General features: G+C 37.6%; 1 protein-coding gene across 2 annotated transcripts in view; it reads right to left on the bottom strand.

Moving 5' to 3' along the window:
* Positions 1-21,359, bottom strand: part of LOC124301057 (protein vein) — a 263,351-nt gene that overhangs the window by 51,129 nt on the left and 190,863 nt on the right. For both annotated transcript variants that reach the window (XM_046755743.1, XM_046755735.1), the window contains exon 4: positions 16,615-16,723. In XM_046755743.1, coding sequence (XP_046611699.1) covers positions 16,615-16,723 — 109 coding nt within the window. The remainder of the gene's footprint in view (positions 1-16,614; positions 16,724-21,359) is intronic.

Here is a 21,359-nt window from a genome sequence, read left to right as displayed (position 1 = left end):
GCTTAGGGAGAAGGAATTACGTGGGAAGAGAGAGAGAGAGAGGGAGAGAGAGAGAGAGAGAGAGGGAGAGAGAGAGAGATCAAGGCCGAAATGCGACGGTGGTTAAAGCTCGAAATAGCCTCATCGATCCGCTGATTTATACCAACTTGACTGATGGAATATATAAGCAGCTCGGAGGTACAATTTTTTGGCTCCGTCAACGTTTGGAACGGTCAAGAAACTTTGAGCCTTTCTCGTATTTTGTCGCATTGCGTAACGAAGAATAGCCGGGACTTGACAATATTTGACAGGTGAATCAGAGAATGTAAGTCATATGAGTTCCCGTCGTAAATGTAGAATAATATTTAACGCGGAATCGTTTTTCAATTCTGACTGTCATGTGTCATCGTTTTAAAAGATTACGAAATTTCACAGCTGTTTTGTGAAAGTAAACATTATTCTTCTTTTTCATTTGGCCAGTTTCAATGATTTTACGTCTTTCGATAAAGAAGACGTTAATTTGGTTCTGAATTTTGCAAATTTTTTTTTTTTATTCGTAATTCTAGCATATTCCAGTTTAGGAATCTTTTTCTCGTTGAATAATTTGGGTTACACGTAAATAGTAGAAAAATTGAAACAGGATTTTTGCCTAAGAACAGAAATGTATTTTCTAAAATCCAATGAAATTACGGAAAATTATTCCCCCGTAAAAAAGCGTTTGAAAATTTTTAGATACACGAGTTGAACGTAAATTTTTCAATTCTTTGGCATGTGTCTGAATCAGCCTTAAATGTGAAACATTCACTTTCCGTATTGATCTTGATAGAAGATCCGCTGCCCCGTGGCTGTTTCAATATCACATTTATCCATATAGCGTGGGATGAAATTGATTTTTAAAAATAAAACCTGCATCAGACGATTTGAAAATAGTACAGCGTAAAATTCTGCTGTCAGATACTGGTTAAATTTGACATTATTTATGAATCTTATAGCACGGATGAGAAATAATGTTTCGTTGTTTCAATTATAGAATCAGGGACCATTTTAAAACGCGTGAAAAATACTCGTAATCCAAATTCAAACTTCCGTGAACGTAACAGAAAAAATGTCAAGATGATGCAATGAAATTTATTAAAAACCGACTCACATTACGAGATACAGAAAACATCTGAATCACAGATTCGCGAGATGTAGAATTTCCAAAAAAAAAAAAACACAAAATCCTCAAACATCGTACATCCTAAATCGCGTGGGTAAATGGAATTTGAATTTTACTTCTCTCGACCCGTGTGTGTAATAAACGTGCAGGCGATAGCCAGCGACGTGCCAAGGAGCGAATGAGCAACGTGGAAAAAATTTCAAACTACAAATCTATCGTCGATAAGCGCGTAATTCTGTCATTGGGTCGATGATCAGCGGAGGCAGCCACCCGTAAATTCTTAAATTCTTAATCACAGGGGCAGACCGACGCGTCGCGGCGGACCAATTTGGAGGCAGATAAATTTCTTTATTCTTGATCCTAGAACCACGCGCTTGTCTGCATCGGCCAGGTGTAACTTTTCCAACTGCTCGATTTTTGGCTCGCGATCAAATCGCCCCAAATGTTTTGGCTGGCTATCGAGGTACCGTCATGTCTACCCCGACTTCTGACGGCTCGACGTACAAAGCGTCTTAAAAACCGCAAGGATACTTGTGTACGGGGCATTCCACGTCAATTCGACTAAGATCCTCTAGGATTTGGTCGGAGGTTTTTCATATTGTTGTTCCAACTCTGGAAAGAATTTCAATTTTGTTTCAGATTTTTCCCATCGTCCCTGGTGCCCCCAGAGATTCTCAAATGACGATATTTAGACAGTGATTGAGTCCTTTTTGAAAATTATAAAAAAAAAAATTACATAAATTCTATGGCCAAACCCAAGAATCGTAATTTTTTATCCGTTTTTCAATTGATTAAACAATTTTTTTCCAGTTTTTGTAATCTTATTTTCTAAGATCCAAGATTTGATATATCTTCTGTAATGCAGCAACGATCTGTAATTTTCAATTGGAATTTGAAAAATAATTCAAAATAATTCTTTTGTAACTATTTTAATATTTCAATTTAGAATTTAAGTTAAATTTTACAAATTGTTGTTGTATTTGGGAACATATATCGAACCCTGTGAATTAAAAAAAATCGAAATGACTAAAAAAAATTGATCGATTAATTGAATAATTAGTAAAAATTACCGTTTTGCTTGCACGCTGCAATTTTCATTGGAATATTTTTGGTTTCAGCCACAGAATTTCAGTAATTTTATTAAATCATTTCTTAAAATGTCGCAATAACTGTCAAAATATCGTCGTATAAGGAGTTCTGGGGACGCTGGGGAGGGTAAGAAAAATATGAAAAAAATCGAAATGGTTTGTAAAATTGAAACAACAATATAAACAATCGTGGACCAAGTCCAAAAGAGTGAGGAACAGACCCTGGTCGAATTGACGTGGAATACTCCTTACACATGCCCAAATAGTATATTGAGTTGCCTATGATTGCGTCCCACTGATATTCGGTGTGGTAAATGACACGATGAGAAGAAAAACCTAGCATTTTTTGCTTTTGCTCACGCAGCGATGCAAAAATAATGCGTCGTACCTACGACAAAGAACGGTCCACGGAAAATATCAAGTAATAATCCCGCCCTTTATCATCCCTCGCCAGCTGTTACCCAAATTGGTACAACGAAAAATAGGCAGTCCGATACACTGCGGTGTTTATCCAAAAGCATCGTATTACATTGCCGAGAGAATTTTAGGATTCCATGTAACAGTAAAAATTATATTTTTTCAATGGAATTTTCATAATAAAGGTGAATAATAATTTATTTCTAAAACTAGTATGGTAAAGGAAGGGAAATATTTTCACTCCGTGACGAGGTAGAATCGCGCTGTGAATGATTAGCCAGTGAGATAAATGCTATCGATAAAATTTTAATACGCTCAGGGATTTCATTTTATAATCATTTATTCGCCTCGGCTCGCAGACCGCGTGAGCTGGGATAGGTTGGTATAATATATTTATTAATAATAAACATGTTTACCGCGGTTGAATATATTTTACACGGAGCGAGATTAATTCGTAAAAAATTTTTCGCCGGCAGGTTCACAAAACAGTGAACTTTATGAATTTCGCATTTCGAAATATATATATTGGCTAAAGATCGATTTTTTTTTGTTCTTATACATCTCACTTAAACGGTGAATTTGTTTTTCATATGATAAAATATTTTTGCGATGCCTACCTTTTCACGTGTCCAACTAAAAAATTTGATACAGGTACAGTAATTTACAGCAGAGAGATAAATTGTTGATTCAAAGTTGCTGAAAAATATTTTTTAACAATATGCCTATAAATAGTAGCTCAATGTTCCGATAATAATTTTTGAAAGCGAAACGGCCAGTCACCCGTCTTGCAGCTGGGCTTCAAACATAAAATCGTAATATTAACCATACGGTATTGCTAATTTTGATATCATTTCTCCCAATATCAATAACATCGGTTTGGCAATAATCCAGCGCTTGAAATAGCAATGTAATATTGTAATTTGCAGGAAAAAAATAATGCCTCAATCTACCAATGAATTCCGTTATCAAGCGTATTATCATTTTTTGTTTACACCTACTATGCGTTTATTTATTTAGGTGTAGATATTTCTATAACAATTTTAATTTGGTACGAAAAAGTCAGCTCAGAGAATTCATTCGACGGAATCACTAAGAAAAATAAGGCCACGGAACTATTCGAAAATACTGAGATTTGCTGTTTTCATATAAACTTTATGATTTTAAAATTGCAAACTCCTAAAACTTTGGAATACTGAAGACTTTCACATCCATGAATTTATACTCTTAACAGAACTCGATTTATTTACCTATCTTAGGTTCGGAGAAGGATCGATTCTACAGAAATCAGTTCTACAGGGCAAATGTTCTACAGAATATGCTCTACAGAAATATTTTTAGAAAAGAATTCTAGATTCGCATTGGAAATAATCCTGCATGAATTATTCTACCGGAGACATGTTTTACAGAATATTTTTCTACAGATTGTGTTTGACACAAACCACGTTCAGAGCAATCATCAAATCGTCAAAATCATACATTTAACGGTCAATTTCTTACATTTTGATTTAATTTAATTGAGCTTAATCCAATTTAATTTAAATCATTAGTATCGAACGGGTATTGTGTTGGATGTATGAAACTAGAAAACTGTTGTGTAAAAAAATGTCTGTAGATAATTGTTGCGTAGAAAAATATTTTGTACAACAATTATCCTCTAAAATAATTCATGCAGAATTGTTACGTGAATCTCAAATTCCTTTCTGTAGAAAGACATTTTGTCGAAGTACGTTTACGTAGAAGCGAGTCTGTGCAACATATTATGTAGAACTGATTTCGGTAGAATCGAACCCCGCGTTCTTCGGTTATACTAGTCTACACGTTTCTTGTGGATCCTGTTATAATCAAAATTTGAAATAGTACGAGTTAGAATTCTCCAAATATCACAATTTCACACTTCTCCATACTAAATATGTCTACTATCTACGAAATTTTTCAAACGATTGTTAGTTAATCGAATGTAATATTTTCTGAGCTTTTGTTAAAATTTCAGCATCACGATCTGAATTTACGATATACACGGGATACCGTGAAATATGAAAGCTCTAGTGTAAGGCAACGTCTTAAAATATAGAATTCAGGAATTTTCAAACTTGTGCGAAAGTGGCAGAATCAGAGATTCAAAATCATAAATTCGAAACTAAACTCCGTCTACGATTCGGATGCTATTTAGAATTAAAAAAAAAGAAAAAAAAACTAATGCTGTTAAGGAGGCAGCCGATATCGCGTGCGTGTGAACCTAACGAGCCGGTCAGGCGATGGAATTCTAAACATTCAAAGCAGCAATTAATCCGCCCGTTTCCGTATGAGGTCAATCGTTTCTGTTCCAAACGACTAAAGCGCCGATATTACAGCCCCGATTCAGGGGGAAAACGGCGGCAAGGTCCCATGGAATTCTATGAATAGAATATTCAACGTTTCGTGAAACACGCGCTGGCAGGAAATACTTTTTCATCATAAATCTATGAATTTAAATTTATGCAAAAGTTCCGTTTATCCCTGTCACGATATTGTTTTCGATATATATACGAGGCATGACGCCCGAAATTACCGCGACAAATAAACAAAGACGTAAAAGTAATCCTCGATTTTGCATCGACGGTTGTATAACATCCGGGAATTATATTGATAATTTCCTTTATTTTAATGGGAAATGAGAAAATTTCTCATGAATTTTGTTTCCATGTAATTTAAATCAATAATCGTTATTTTGGAGTAGCAGTTTTTAAAAAATTTTTTTTATTCAAGTTCGCTGTAAATAACGAAGCCCGTTAGTATATAGTATAAAAATTATTGAATAATCAACTTTTCTATCGACTCTGCAATGAAATTCTAGTTGTTGTTTTATTGACTATATTCAGCCTGTATTTGCTAAAAAAAAAATTGTAAAAAATTGTGTTCTTGACGTCAAATTTGATTCTTTCGGTTTTTCGATAGGTTCGACGGTATTTTTGGTCAGGACTGTACGAGCCATTGGATGAATTAGTGGAACAGCGATTTAAAGTGAGCTCTGGATTGAAAAATTCGCGCAAACGTGGGGCTGGAAATAATGAAGTTATACAAAGCTAAATAAACTTGGAGCAATTTTGGATTTTGCTTATTTCCCTTCCTCCACAAGTGTCAAAATTGATATTCTTCAGATTGTTCCACCATATTTACAGGCTACTGAAAAAATTAAATCAAGTTAGAAAAAACAAAAGTTTACAAAACGACGTTTCTTCTTTTTCCGACTAAAATGGCTTGAACATTGCAGTCAATAGAATCACGTTCGAGAAATTCAGTGTATGAAGATTTTTCGTAATGACTTACGTTGATTTTTCAAATGATATTCAATTTGACGAGGCTCAGTTACGCCCTGAAATCTTTCTTCAGTCACGTATCCGTTTCTAAAAAATTTTCGCTCGATTGTACGTTCGTACAACAAATCGTGTGACCATAATCTGCATATTCGATAAGTTGGCCCACATGCATTGATATGCAGAATGAAATTGAAATTGATACGTTCTTCGCGCTCCTCGTTTATATCGCATTAATAATTACCCTACCAGCATAAGCCTGCAGTCGGAATTTCCATCTGTTTATTATACCCGTCCTCTGCGGTTTTCGAACGTCATGAATTACGCATGATTTTGTACATCCGCCCGTCCACCGCGTCATCCGCATAAAGTACCTAAATTATAAATTATACACGAGAGGGAGAAACGGAGCATAAAAAAATCAACAACCCCACCTCAGAGTAGAAGACGAGGCATAAATGTCAAAGAGAAAACTGTCCAACTCATGCCGCTTTCATTCTTTGCGGCCTCTTGTATTCGGTATAATTTTCTTTGCGTCTCTCTGTCACCTTATATCAATTTCACCGGTAAATAAATCATTACCCTTCCCAAGCGAAGCAGCCCGCTTATCCTGCATAATACAGAGGGTGGTTTTCCACGGGGTCGGAAGGGCTGAGCGAACCAGCCGAGCACCGAGCACCGAGACCAACAGCCAGAGATTAATTACACTACCCACTACAAATTGGACGGTGGAAGCTTCGCCCTATATTTCGACTCTCCATTTTTCCCCCCTCTCTCTCACTCTCTCTCTCTCTCTCTGTCAGCATTGATTTTATATTACAGGTACGCCGATTTTTTCGTAACGAAGCTACAGTATCTGGTGCAACGAATATTGATACTAGAGATTTCTTGCATCGGACCATCGAAAGGATCTTCTCCGATTGTTTACACGCACAGGTTGGGGGCCGTAATACGATTTTGCATCCCCTGAAATTGGGCGTAGAAGAAAGGAAAGAGAGAAAGAGAAAGAAGAAATTTATTCTAACTCGAAGAAGCCGGGATCTGCTTGTGTGCGCTTTGGATAAATTTAACCTCGACGACTGGAATAATACTTACTTGGGTGTGGGGGTAAAAAATCAGAAGAATCAAAAATCAGAATGGTCAGAATTACGAACATGAATATATCGAAAACTCACAATCACGAAAGGACAAAGTGGTGAATCTTCGTTAAACTAGAAATAATGGAAATAGAATATAAAAGTATCGAAATTTGAAGTTATAGAATTTAAAATACACAAGTGGTGAAAATTCCGAAAGGCCATTAGCAGAATGAGGCAAATGCGATTGCTTGAAAACACAAATAAATTCTTGAATCGAAGTCATCGTATTTCGAACAAATAAGGGATACTAGATCGAAGCGAATGAACTCGAACAAAATCTATTTTGTCGGTTCAAGAATTCCTTTCCCTCCGTAATATGATTTCTAGAGAAATCTTCATAAGCTTATTATCACCTGAATCAATCAAAATTTCAAATAACTCGGTAATAATAAGTTCGATAAGCTTTTGTGAAACTTTGAATACTGAGCTTGCACCTTCAGAGGCTAATATAATCGTAGTCGGAAAAGGTACGAACAAAAGACTCGGGGACGTTGACTCGTTGATATTTCAAGAAGGGAAATTGCACATCTTCTACCACATCGAGACACGTTAATTAAGCGGTTCGAGAATCATTTGATATTCCTCTTCGTTGCCTATAGTGTATGATAATTTCAACCACCAGACGAATCGTCGCTAGGCGGAAATATAGCGGACGGGGAAGTTTAATCACACGACGTATAGATGATGAGTAGCTACTGGTCGTAATCCGGTAATAAGTACGTACCTACTTGATCCTGATAATTATACTGCTGGCAATTAAAATCAGATAATTACAATTAGACGGCAGTTAATTGCTACGAATGATCGATACAGCCGTTCCGTTATTGGTTGAGATATATTTCTTCGTACCGAGTCAGAGTCTGTTTTTTCCACCTACCTGTCTCGATCTCAAAACTTTTTACAAATCCTACGATACGACTTCAGACACATCTATATGAGGTTTCGGTCAGTATATCACGTCTCGATTTTCTTAAAACCGTACGGTTGAAGATAGTGCAAAGTCATTTTATACATTTGCATAAAATTTGTCAAGAAATGACTTTGGTCGGACGTTGCAGCTTCCTTGCAGCTTTCCACAATTGCAAAAACGGTAATGAGTCAAGATGAAAAGTGTTTTTCAAGAGACATAATGGTTTTCTTTGTGAGAAAGGGTTGACGATATTACGACGATATAAAAATCAGCTGGCTTAACATTTGACAAGTCCGTTGTGCTTTTTCCTCTAAGATTTACATCCTTTACTTCAAACCCGCGTATTACACGTGAAACGTTGTACCGATTTGGTGAAAAATTTGATTCCATTATCACGCGACGGCGGGTTTCGGCCTTGCTGGTTATCCGAGGAGAATGATTTACTCGCGTCAAGGTAAAGGAGCTGAGGTTTCTCTGTCATTTGCATAAATAATGGACTTAACTCACCGGATAACGGTAACTCGTAAATAATCGGACGTCTCGTGGAACGAGATTTCATACCGTATACTTCTCTTACGACGATAATTCAAACCGTGAACCGAAAATTTTTCAGAACGTCTATCAACGAAAGGTGTAACTGTTTCGATACTATGACACAACCGCAAGACGACGTCCGGAGATTTTGACGGGCTTTTCCAAACATTTCGAGACTTCCAAACTCACAACTCGTACATGGACAACTGAACAATGCCCTTGACAAAGGGAAAATTTTCAAACAACGAATTTCAATCTCGAAGTCATCCTTACGCTGACAACTATAGAGAAATAAGATCTTTCGCGCTGACTGTACGTTCCATAAATCCTGAACCGAAGGGTTCTCTAAATTAATATATTCACCCGCGGAAGAGTTACTATTATTATTGTTAGTCGCGGATACAGAATCGTGTCTATAACAGCGTTCTTTCGGATGCCTTCCGAGGATTCGGAGATGGGAATCGTGATATCTCTGCAAAGGTCGTGCGAATCGAGTCGAGTTAAAATTCCGGGGTGATACCGGACCGACCCTTTCGATCGGGGTGAGCCGAGCTTCGTTTTTGAGTGAAAACCAATCCAAGAAGCCATTTGCGTCAGAAGGCGGATATCTATCAAATGCGATTTAACAAGAAGCCCCGTTCGGATATCTGTCCATGGCTGAGTGACAACTACAAATCGCAAAGTCAGCCGCGACACGTGCGGATACTTTGGACGGATAAAAAGAAAGCTCAGAGTCCTGCAGGTTTCTTGCCGGGTGAATTTTATACGGATAAAAAGACGCGCGTCTTCTGCAAATTGACCCGTTAAGTACTTTCTTAGCCGTTGATTCGGTTTCGTGTACATTTTGACGTGTTATTTCGTCGAATAAGAGAGCCAGGGAGGGTAAAGTCGAGGGTGGCAAAAGTGAACAAATGAGTCGAGGATGAGAAAAGATTTACGGTTCTCTCACCGGTGAGCGGGTCTGGAAGAAAGTTTACATTTGAACGCACTTTTTGGCCGATACCACAACAATGGGTAAAATGGGGAAAAAAGAAAAGAATAAGAAACAGAGGGAGAATGAGAGGAGATAGAATATTTTTGCCGGAATGATGATGATAACAGTGAATAAATAAAAAAAAGATGCTGTTCTTTCAGACTTCTGGAGAAGTTGTACAACATTTGCTTCTCTTGCGCGGAACTGGTACGAGGTTTTACTTTGATTTATGATAAGAATTATAATACAGATTCTCCCAGGCAGGTTGTAATTGTTGTTTGAAAAAGTTAAAAACCGCTTGGATCCATGAGTGAAATTTTTTATAATTTATAACATTAGCGAAGGGTTGGGTTTATTCATCAAGTGGTTTTAGTCGATTCGTTATTGAGAATTTTCAATTACTCTAGGACAATAATAGAAATAAGAAAAAAAAATTTCATCAGCGTGCTTCGTCCTTAGAAAATATTTGATAACAGATTACTTGATAATGTTTTCTAACCATAATTAGTTAGTAGTAGATTACCAATAAATCATAGTTAGTTGCAGATTGCCGGAATCCTTATCCTTTGCATTAATTTTCCATGTCGGATAAAAACAGTTGATAGTTATACAGACAAAAAAATCCCGTTTGCAGAGTTTAATGTCAGAATATGTGTGAACGGGATTAAAACAGTTTTGTAATTAACCTCGTTCGTTAAAAATGATTTGTACTATTATAAATTACACGCATTTCTTCGATGAAAATAATACTGCAGATCTAGAAATTTTTTGTTCTATAAATCAGACATAATTTATGCAAGCAAGCACACTGCAGGTTTCTGAAAATAACCGTAGCGTGAAATTATTCTGTCACTATCTACAACGATTTCAAAAGATTTTCACGATCGTACATAAAGTTTTTTCGGTACCTAATCTATGAGACTATTTATCACACTTCGTACTCTGCAATTCCCAAAAGTTTCATCACCTTGTAAAGCTAAATTTGTGAAACGAGAAACTAAAGTTTCAGTATCTGCAACTCTTAACCGTTGTGTGTAAATGACAACGATACGCATCCGTCATTCCGTTTATAATTATACGACGTGATAATGGAAATGAGGAGCCCGTCAAAAAAGTTTTCACAGAAAATGGCCGTTTGCTTGCGAGGTGGGGAAGTGCCAGAGCCTTTTTCGGGTGACCTTATTTTCCGATAAAGCCAATAAACCCTCGTCATCGGTCAGCATCGCCCGGTTGGACAGAGTGACCAGGACGGTCTCCCCTTGTCAGCCTCTCACAGGCGATGTTTCTCTCTTGGGAACTTTTATTTTCATCCCCCGCAGAATCTGCAGGGGGAATCCCTTCACGGTATCGCCCGCTAAATTTGTGTAACGATTCTTTTTATTCGGCAATCGGTTACCGAATCCTTAAAATTTTCCAGCGATTCCTACCCCAAGTCTTGTGGAATTTTTCTATTTCCTTGATAATATGAATCTATTAATACCGAGATTGATATTTGAACGGTTTCACCGAGTCGATAAATTTTGCTTTCACACTGCCACTTGTCGCGCTGAAATTTAGAGAAACCGGAACACCTTGGTTTTAAAAAATGTTTTACAACGTTTGTCGGAAAGTAGAAACATGAATTAATCGTTAGCAAAAAAGATACAAGTCATTGGAATCGAATTTGATGGAGGGACATCAACTTTTAACGCAAACTGGTACAACTGGTAAAATTTGTACATGATTTTTTTTATAGAAACTCTACGATTGTTTAGATTTTAGAATAATTAACATCTGACTTTTGTTAATTGCAAGCCTTCGATTGTAAGAGATATCCAAAAATTTGAGAAACTGATAATTTTTTAAATTTCTTTACTGTTCATTGCTTGTTTTTAAGATCGCAATCACTAAATCGAATCCTTTGTTGAATTCGATTTCATTAAAATGACAAAAGCCAGATACGATTTCAAGTGAGTTTATTTCGGATAAAATTAGCATCGAAACCGTGATGTATTACAATTGAATACGATTCGCGTGCTTCGCTCACACTGAGAAAAATTACACTTATTAAAACTGCTGGAAAATTATTTGTGTTTATCAATTCAACCAAATTTTAACAGCAATTTATGGTGCGTCAACAACAAATTATCGGAATAGTCAGAAAAAGTGCATAAACGAGTGACCGCAATTAAAAAGAATAATAAGAAAGTCCAGATTATGTGGTCATGGTGTGAAATGAATAAAAATAAGAACTCTAGAGTAACTAAAACAAGAAAATTTATCTCCGTATAATAAACGGCGCGATGAGAGTTTCAATTTCAAACGCTTGCGATGTAAATAATCTATTCAATGCCTAAGCTCCATACATCATGAATCACGACGGTTCATAAGCCGAGCAAGAGAGATTGTCTGGAAAATCGTAAGTGGAAACAAGGGTGAAAATAAGTAGAAGATGATTAGCCTCGCTGCGGGGGAAAAAAAAAACGGCGCGGATGGACGGGATCTGCGTAAGGCAGGAAGGAGCAGAAATCGTGGGCGATCAGTTAACGGCTCGACAGCCGGAGGCTCCCCGGAGCATAAATCAAGCCCGACGGAAGCTCTCGAAGGTAGGTTTTGGTCCGAGGCTGGTATTGTGATTGGCCGAAGGCCCGTGACTCGTCAGTTAGATTGGCCGATGCGTATCGGTCCTAAGGGAGAATCGGATAGGCTGGCTAATCACGCGTACAGGTTTCGCTACGCTGGGCAAATGGACATTTCCTGTAAACTTTTTTCAATCGCCTATGTGAAGAGCCTTTATTACAGAGGGGGGAGGAAATTATTTGGATTTGGTGGCGAAACTTGAAGTAAAGAAATCGAACTTTGGAGGAACGACAAAGTACGGAACGGTCGAAAATCCGACGGATTAGAGTTTCGAAATGCAAGATTCCGAAAGTTCAACTTACGATGGAACAAAGTTCCGATAGAGAATGCGGTATTCCGAAAAATAGAGTTTCGATAGAGTATATATACTCACACAGCCTAATTTACTTAACGAGCTGGTGTAAAGAATCGGAAAAACCGTAAACGTAGAGTGAATTTTTAGTGCCGGTTACCGCTCAGTCCTTAACTATTTTCGTTTTTTACCACAATCCAAAAATATGGTTCTAGGTAGAAAATGAAAATTAGTTTTCTAGCTGTTACCGGAAGGTCCAGTATCCGTTACTATTCTTTCTCGTTACGATCACTGTTACTAGATTTTCTTGTAAGTGTTGCGAAAATTTAATGCTTAAGCAACAATAAATTGACGTTAAAGCCTTGCTTAGCTAAAAAAGTACAGTAAACCGAACAAACTGATTTTGCGTTGCAATTACCAAAAAAGGATCGACGATAGCGCAAAATGATTACGCGTACCTCGTTTTTTGTAATTCCAACAATATTCAAACAGTTTTTTTAACGATACCTGTTTTATTGTATTTTTCTAGTTACTATGACAAATAAAAATTTTCTCAGTGCAAGATTTCGATCGTAAAAATATCGAAAATCCAAAACAAAGTAAGATCAAACTGGTGAAATTTCACCAAGCTAGAAATTCACAGAACTGAAAATCTTCGATTATTCGGAATTTCAGTGTTTCTGATTTTTTAACTCTCTCATTTTCGCACTTTCGGAACTTTGAGCGTCAGGTTTCGGACTATTTGAAACTTTGATGTTTTGTCAAAGTTTGATTTCTTAACTAAGTTCCGCCACCAAAAAATCCGAAAACTGGCGCATTTGGAACTTTTCAAATTCGGAATTTCAACCACGCCCCGCGCGGTTCAATCGGCCGATTCATCAGGGCTACGCAATCTTCTAATTCTCGGTCAAATATCTGGGGATTCGTATGGCAAACTGGGTAGGATATCCCGGAGGAAGAGGGGGAACCTATATACCAAGAGCGTGGTACGCGAGGGAAATTTTACCCGAAATCGAGAGACAAGCCTTTTTGCTTGTGTGTTTCACAAAAGAGAAATCCTCCCGGCAGTGCTCTCGGTTCGCAAATATGTCAGCCCGTTTCCAGATCTTCAAGTCTCGTCAGCCTCAGCTTACGGTAAATTGAAGGGGCGTTGCTACGTTACTGTATACGAGCATACCTTTTGCGCTACGGTTTTGCGGTATAACAAATATTTTTTATTTACTCACAATTTTTTTTTTTATTTTCTCTAAGAATGCGAACGTACGAAGGTATAATGGAATTATTTCTCAAACGCACGTTTCAAATTCAAAACAGGGAGACGGGGGTGCAGGTGGAGAAAGAAATTGAAAACAAAAGCCGGAGTTAAATTCGATCCAAAGTCCCCAATAAACAGCCGTTCGAGCTTTCGTGGATACAGGAGCCTTGATGTGATCGCGAAGGACCTTCTGTTTCGTGTAGAAAGCGAGAGTACGAAATCGTTTTTATTAGTGAAAACTGAGCAATCTAAAACCGTAATTGAATAGAGTTCCATTTTTCTGCATTTGATACGGTCATGATTGCAGAACCAAAAGTAGCGAATCTAGATAGTTAAGATTTAGTGACCTTATTTTACATTGATTATGTATCGATTCGGAAATTGGTCAATTGAACCTTGATGCATCGAAAAACAAGCGGCTTTACGCTGGCCGAGAGCAAGTCCTTGATCTTCCCGTTTTCACACTGCAGGTTTCAAGTTCGTAGAATAAAATAAAGTATCAATATCCAATTCGAATTTCGAATTACAAATTCAGATTCGTGATTAAGGATTTAAAATCCCTTAGGTACAATATTACGTGAAAATATTACGACTTTTTATTTTGAACCACTATAACGAGTCCACCACTACAAATTTTAGAAGTCTGACCGTGGATTCGTTGTCAGTGATCAAAAAAACCTCCGCCCACTAATTTTTACCAAAATCAGAATATTTTTAGATTTTTTCCCCACCATATTGGATTCGATATTTTGGATTTCGCAAACCTGACCTCTGATTCGTGATCAGCCACCCAACGAACCTTCGAGTAACAATTTTCATAAATATTCAATTGTTTATAGTTTTTTTTTTTTTTTAGCATATTGGATACGCCAAATTTAGACTTTGCACATCCGAATTTAGATTCGCGATCAGCGAACCAGAAAACCATTCGAATTCATTCTCAAGATATCATCATTTTTATTCAATTTCTTGGATGTTGGTACTTAAATAATTCAAAAGTTGCTGAACGAATCAAAGCCAAAATCCAATCAGTTCTGAGTTTGGAAAAACCGCAATGATTAAGACCAAAATCATTGAAATCCGGTAATTCGTTCTACAGATATAGTCGGACAAAAAAATTAATCACATACGTACGAACCGATTGAAGGTGATTCTCTAAACTTCAAAACTCAACTTTTCATTTTCGGGGTAATTACAATAACTTCCTTTTTTCTCTGAAAACAGAGGAACGAGAAGTTAGCAAAAACGTGGCCAGAATTGTATAAATTCTGCAGAAGTTCGGTGGTCGCAGTAATTTTGTATTCGGAGATCGTGAGAGTTTGAAGAGTTTTTCCAACAAAAACAATCGGTAAGTGACTTTTCGGAATCAAGAACAAACACGGCTATGCTAAAATTTTCGATTTCGAATAAGAAATTTAACCGGTTAATATAAATACCTGTGTCAGAATCGTAGTATAAAAGGTGTAATTGTTTTGAAATTGCTCAAACAGGTGTCGACTTTAAAGAACGGGGATTTCGAACGAAAGTCAACCGACGCCGACAATTAAGCCCGCGGTTTAAAGCGTCGACAAAATGCTTTTTACATCACCCGTTGAGGAGAACAAGAGTAGGAGTTTGAGAGTGAGGGGTTAAAGGAAAGCGCGGGGCGCAATATGCGACAGGAATGCTGAATCGGTGGGCATAAACCTTATACGAACCATGGCTTTGTTTTCTTTGCGGGTAAAAATCTTTTCTGTAAATAAATCAAGCGAGATCTCTGGGAAATTGGGGAAAACGTTCACCGTCTAAGCCAAGGACGGTTGAGCTTTCGCTGGATGCCAGAGGGTCTCAAGAATAAACCGTGCCGGTATAACCAAAGTCGGTATCCTTTCTCTGTTCTTTTCCTCCCTCGGGAGGATTCTTTATTGCGTATTTTGTTTGCGCAAAGTTGCGACGCTGCGGTATCTAGTCTGTAGGCAAAACTGCACCGAGACAAAGCTCTGGCGAATCGACAAAGCTGAAAGTTCAATTTTTATCCTCACGTGTTGTCTAAGGCTGTAAGACGTTTGAAATTTCTTTTAAGACGATGGGATTTTTGGAAGCTTGGACGAATTGGAAAATTTATTCAACATTTATATACTGTGAATTGTTCATCAGTATGCACCTGTAATTTTGGACTCGAATAAGACTCTTCCAGAAATGCTTATTCCTTCATCATCCGTGACGATGGTCATAAATCTACCCGATTTTATTCTACGTTGATCGATCGTGTTCACGAAACTAGTTCCTATAAATTCACTCGAATAGATTTTCTTATCATAATAGCAGCATATAACTTGTAGAAAAAAGTATTTTTGTGAAATCGACAATTTTGAAACGACTTTAGACAAAGCATCGACGTCACAGCTTTCGTTTGCAAATCCAGTATTTTCCGTTTTCGTACTTTTTAAGAGATCTTCATCGTCTACGAATACAATAATTTGACTGATACTCAACGTACGATTATTTCGTAATACGTATTTTGGAAAATATAAGTTTCTTATTGATCAGCCTCCTTGAATCAACGCATCCATGTTTTTCTCCAATAAAGCAGAGAGCGCAGTTTGCGCCCACATATGACATTGCGTTTAAAAATACCGCTCTCGGTGGCAAAAACCTTTCAAAATTTTCGGTATCGAGTGAAATTGCGACGGTTCTGCTAAACGAGCATGATAGTTACGTTTCTACATTTTGTCATCAGCAAAGAAGTCTCAGTCGAGTTAAAGAAAATTTGGTTTTACGTGAATTTTTCTCCGCAGCGGAGCGAACGAGATTCTTCGCCTTTTCTTCGGCCGGAAATCGTTCAACGTTTCATACTCTTCCCTGTCCCTAAATCGACTCATTCTTGACGAGCTTGCTAGCTGGGAATTCTTTATTTTTGGGTAAAAAAAAACAGAAAGTGGAAAGTGGATGAAAGAAACAAAGGCTCATAGCTCACCTGCAGGCTGGTTCACCGACGGTCTCAAAGAACAAGCAGGTTCCACCGTTCATGCAGAAGTCCTCCGAAATTGGGCAAGGAGCTTCCTGTCGAGGCCACGCTGCCGTCGCTGAAACAGAAATCAATCACAGTTGGATACTTGTAAATATCATCCGCAGTATCGGTCGATTTTATATTCGTCTTCCGTGATTCGTTGTGGTTTGCTAAGGGAGTAGAAAGAATAAATAATACAAATCAAGACGGAAGAACAGTCGCACAGACAGGTAGAGAGAGAAAAAGAGAGAGAGAGAGAGAAGTATAAAATGTAGAATGGAGTTTAATGCACAGACTGTATAGCTGAGAGAATGCCGGGTTTATTTAAGAACCGGATTAATTCAGAAGTTTCAATTGAGCATGAATTGGATTTCGAAGTATTTAAACTTTCAGGTGTATCTCGAATTGATAAACTTCAGCATTCGCTTTCGAGAATCGTATAATTGTATGGGAATTAGTTGGGCGTGGAGACGACGGGTTAACACTTCTTGAAATCTGCCCCCCGTGCTTTTCAACATGAAATTCTATCAAACAATTTCAAACGACGTGCGGAAATTCGTGGATTATTTATGATCATTTGTCGTTATTTGTTACACTTATGAAATAGACAGAAATTTGCTTCGATCAGATCCTTTACGATGTAACGTCACGAATCGTTGAGCGACGCAAGTTCGGTTAAGGCTTAAAAGAATACGCGTCTGCACTGAGAGAGATTTTTAGTTCCGGTTACCGCTCAGTCCTTAACTATTTTCATTTTTTAACACAATAGAAAAATATAGTTCTAGGTAGAAAATGAAAATTAGTTTTGTCGCTGTTACCAGAAAGTCTAGTATCCCTTACTATTCTTTCTCGTTACGATCACTGTTAATATATTTTCTTGTAACTGTTGCGAAAATTTAACGCTTGTGCAACAATAAATTGACGTTAAAGCCTCATTTAACTAATAAAGTAGAGTAAACCGAACAAACTGATTTTGCGCTGCAATTACCAAAAAAGGACCGACAATAGCGCAAAATGTTTACGCGTAGCTCGTTTTTCTTCATTCCAACAATATTCAAACAGTTTTTTTAACGATGCCTGTTTTACTGAATTTTTCTAGTTACTGTAACAAATGAAATTTTTCTCACTGTGGGTAATTTGTTCGAGTCTTGCGAAATCTAGGATAATCCTTGGGAAATGTCCGTTTCGAGTTACCGGATCAAAGGTCAAAAGCGACCGTCTCAATTTCCATAGAGAATATAACGAGTAAATTTCAATTTCCACCAACCGGACAAGGATTACGTCCCACCTTCGGGTATGCAAATGTATCGCGAGGGAAAATTTATGAATACCTCATTTCAACGGGCGCAGCGCGTTCTCATTTCGGGGGATCAAGATTATCGGGAAGAGCTAAAGTGGGAACGGCCAAACAATGAAAATACCGGGTATCGCAACTCAGGGCGTGTAAACTGTAATCGAAAAGCGGCATGATATATGTATGTGTATATCGTATATATCTATACACTGTTTAATATATGGATGTCGTACAATAATACATTATCTATCCCAAATAAGCAGCGGGTATAATACGCCAAACATCCTATATCCCATATTCGTGTGGATTTTTCACAGGTGATGAACTTTCTTAAAAATTTGAATCGGAGCGCTAAATATTCGTACCACCTCTTTTATATCCATATTTTGTATATTTAGAAAACTTTTCAATGTGTTTCTTTGCGATTTTTTTGCTATTTCTGATAGTATACTAATAGATTTTCAATACTCGAGAGTAATCGTTGCGATATAATGTGGATTATTATTGTTGGAAACTCTGAATCCAATTAGTGACCCCGAAAAGTCCTGCATAGAATTTTTTGATCGTATTCGATCAAATTTGAAATTTTCCTCCACTATATTAGATCCACCATCTTCAATTTTTAAAATCTGATTTCAGGTTTGTTATCAGGGAACCCGAAAACCTGTGCTTAGAGTTTTTTGACCGGATCTGATTAAATTTGAAATTTTTGTCCTACACATTGGATCCGCCATCTTGAATTTTTGAAATCTGATTTCAGATTTATAATTTGCGACTCCAGGAGCCATGGAATATCATCTTGTTATGAAAGTTGACTCAGCAAAATAATGTGTGAGTCAAAGGGTTAATTTAGAAAATATGGAGAACTCGACAGATTTTGTATCATCATTTTTTCAAAAAATTGTTAAGCAACGATTTTCTTTTTCTTCAGAGGCGTTGGTTCACGTTTACGTGGCCTTACTTACTTGTTCGTATGCACATAAACCTTAAAATTCATTCGGTTAATTCAATGAAGCAGCATTTAAATAATAAGAGAAAAGAAGCAAAAGGGTAACGAAGTAGCTTTGTACATGTCAAAGAGCTGAGAAGTGTAAAATAAATCTAAAAATCGGCTTACGTTTCTCATTGTCGCCTAAAATAATATATTCCGTATTGAGAACACGTAAGATCTTTCTCAGCTGTTGACAATGTCGGAAATTAATTGCGTGAAAAATTCGATCCTATCTCCCGACGGTGAGGCGAAAATTCTCTTGGATCCGGATTTGCGTGAAAAGTGTGTAAAAACCGTGGTCATATATAATATAATAAATTCATCCCGCAACTTGGGCGAAAAATACAAAGATAATAATCGGGGCGTTTGGCGTGCTTGATGCACGGCTAAGAGGAAAAAATCTTTTTACGAGTAAAAACACTCGCAGCTTACGGTGTAGGTATCTGAAGGAGTTTAGCGCTACAGCAGCGCCGCGGTAGGTAGTCAGGCAGGTTGGTGTACTTAAATTATTCATAATTAAAAGCGTGGCATGGAAGCCACAACATAATTAACCGAGATATAATTACTCTAATGCCACAGCCACGCCTACACAGCTTATTTAATCTCGGTTACTTAAACAGTCCCTATATGCGCCGGCTTATTCTCCTCGTTAAGGGCGTGTAAATGTGCTTTCCAACTCAAGGACACGTCGTACGCAAAACCGCGGGCAAACATGTCCTCCAGGAAAAGCTCCCGTCCCGTCATTCCCAATTTTCTCCCGGCAGTTCGATATTTGATTTCCCATCAATGTTTTACGCAGGAGGTTAAATTTATTACCCTAGAATTGTGAAATTTTATCGAGTTGAAACTGCGAGTGAGAAGAATGATTCGTAAAAGGAGGACTTTGATTAGGGAAATGGCACGGCGTGCAACGGAGAAGCGTGTTGATGAAGCGCGCGGGCTGTTATTACAGGGGGGGAGGGGGGGGGGGGGAGGAAACAGATCATTACTTTGGCCGTAAAAAAATTATTCTCCAACCCTATAATTAGCTGTATAAAACGATAAGCAATTCGTTGGATGAAAAATTCATCCGAGTCACGCGAAGGTAACTTCGGATCAAAGTCACCACTTGTTTCAACCCGCTTCACCCCTTCGGTGAAGGGTGAGCATAATAAATGTATACACGTACGATTTTCGGATGCGGTAAGCTTCCTCTATCCGAGAAGTCGACCCGTGGGGGATGAATATCTCGTTTGAAGATGTCCGGCATGTACAGTCGGCTCAAAAATGTGTCGAAGCAACAAAAAGATGCGTAAACAAGGATTTAAAAAGTGTAATTGAACCGTCAAGGTAAATAAAATAAAAAAAAGTTCCCATTGCTGTACGGAGAAATGTTTGAACTTTGATTTTCAGTTTTAAACATCTTTTTATTAACAACTTTAGAGGAATTATATTGTTTTGTTTTTTTACATACAGATTTGTTCTCGCTCTCGTCCGGAGGTGAAAAAAAAGTCCATTATCCACTATCGTTATGATTTGCGAACGAGAAACTTGTGATTCAGTGACAAAGGAGTCGATTTATAACTTTCAATACTTGCAGTATGGTTATTTAGAACAAAAACTTATACCTCGGTGCGTGACGTCATAAGACAAGAAGATCTAATTTTTCCGATAAGATTCCGTCATGGATTCACTTTGGCACTCGGTTAGTTCATGCATGGTCAGTAAACGAATACAACCATATTTGTTCAGAATGTAAAAACTGGGAGTCAGTGGTAAAAAAAAGGATATCAAAGAATTCAGTCGACGAAGTTAAAATGGCCATAAGAAAAAATATATCACATCAGTGTAAAGAGTATTTCCCGATATCTCTTACTTCGTTAAATTACCTTCATTACTTTCGAAAATATAGCCACTAGAAAATTTGAAATCTTAAGCAATTCGGGCAAATTTAAAATTGCGATATTCTAAAAGTGTTCAAATTCAAGTACAACGATTGAAATACGTTATTATTATCAATGGCGAACTTAATCACGAAGAAAACGAGCTACTGTCGGTAAAAATCAAACAAAAACTGTAGATTTTTCGTTAAAAATTAATAGAACGATGGTATTTCTCCGAAGTTATTTACGTAAAGACGTTATCGCGTTTTGAAATTCAGAGTTATCGAACACATTTCCATACCGAGGGATCGTTCTTAGTTACATGCAACTCGATTATCTCAAATCAGACTCTCCAAGCCTTTATTCCAACACCGTTTCCGACCAGACTGTACGTCCCATGGACCCTTAATATCATTGTGCGGTACTCACAGCTCTCCGAAACAGAAACACAATCGACTGTGTACGTATTTCCTGGTTCTATCGGTTCCGACGAGGGCGACCGACGGATTCAATAAGGGCAGTTCAGACGGAGATATTGCTGACTTAAACTAATAGTGTCTGGCCA

The sequence above is a fragment of the Neodiprion virginianus genome, chromosome 1 (genome assembly GCF_021901495.1).
Source record: "Neodiprion virginianus isolate iyNeoVirg1 chromosome 1, iyNeoVirg1.1, whole genome shotgun sequence".
NCBI classification, from domain to species: Eukaryota; Metazoa; Arthropoda; class Insecta; order Hymenoptera; family Diprionidae; genus Neodiprion; species Neodiprion virginianus.
Note: the sequence above shows the minus strand (reverse complement) of the source record. Positions and strands in the feature narration are given on the sequence as shown.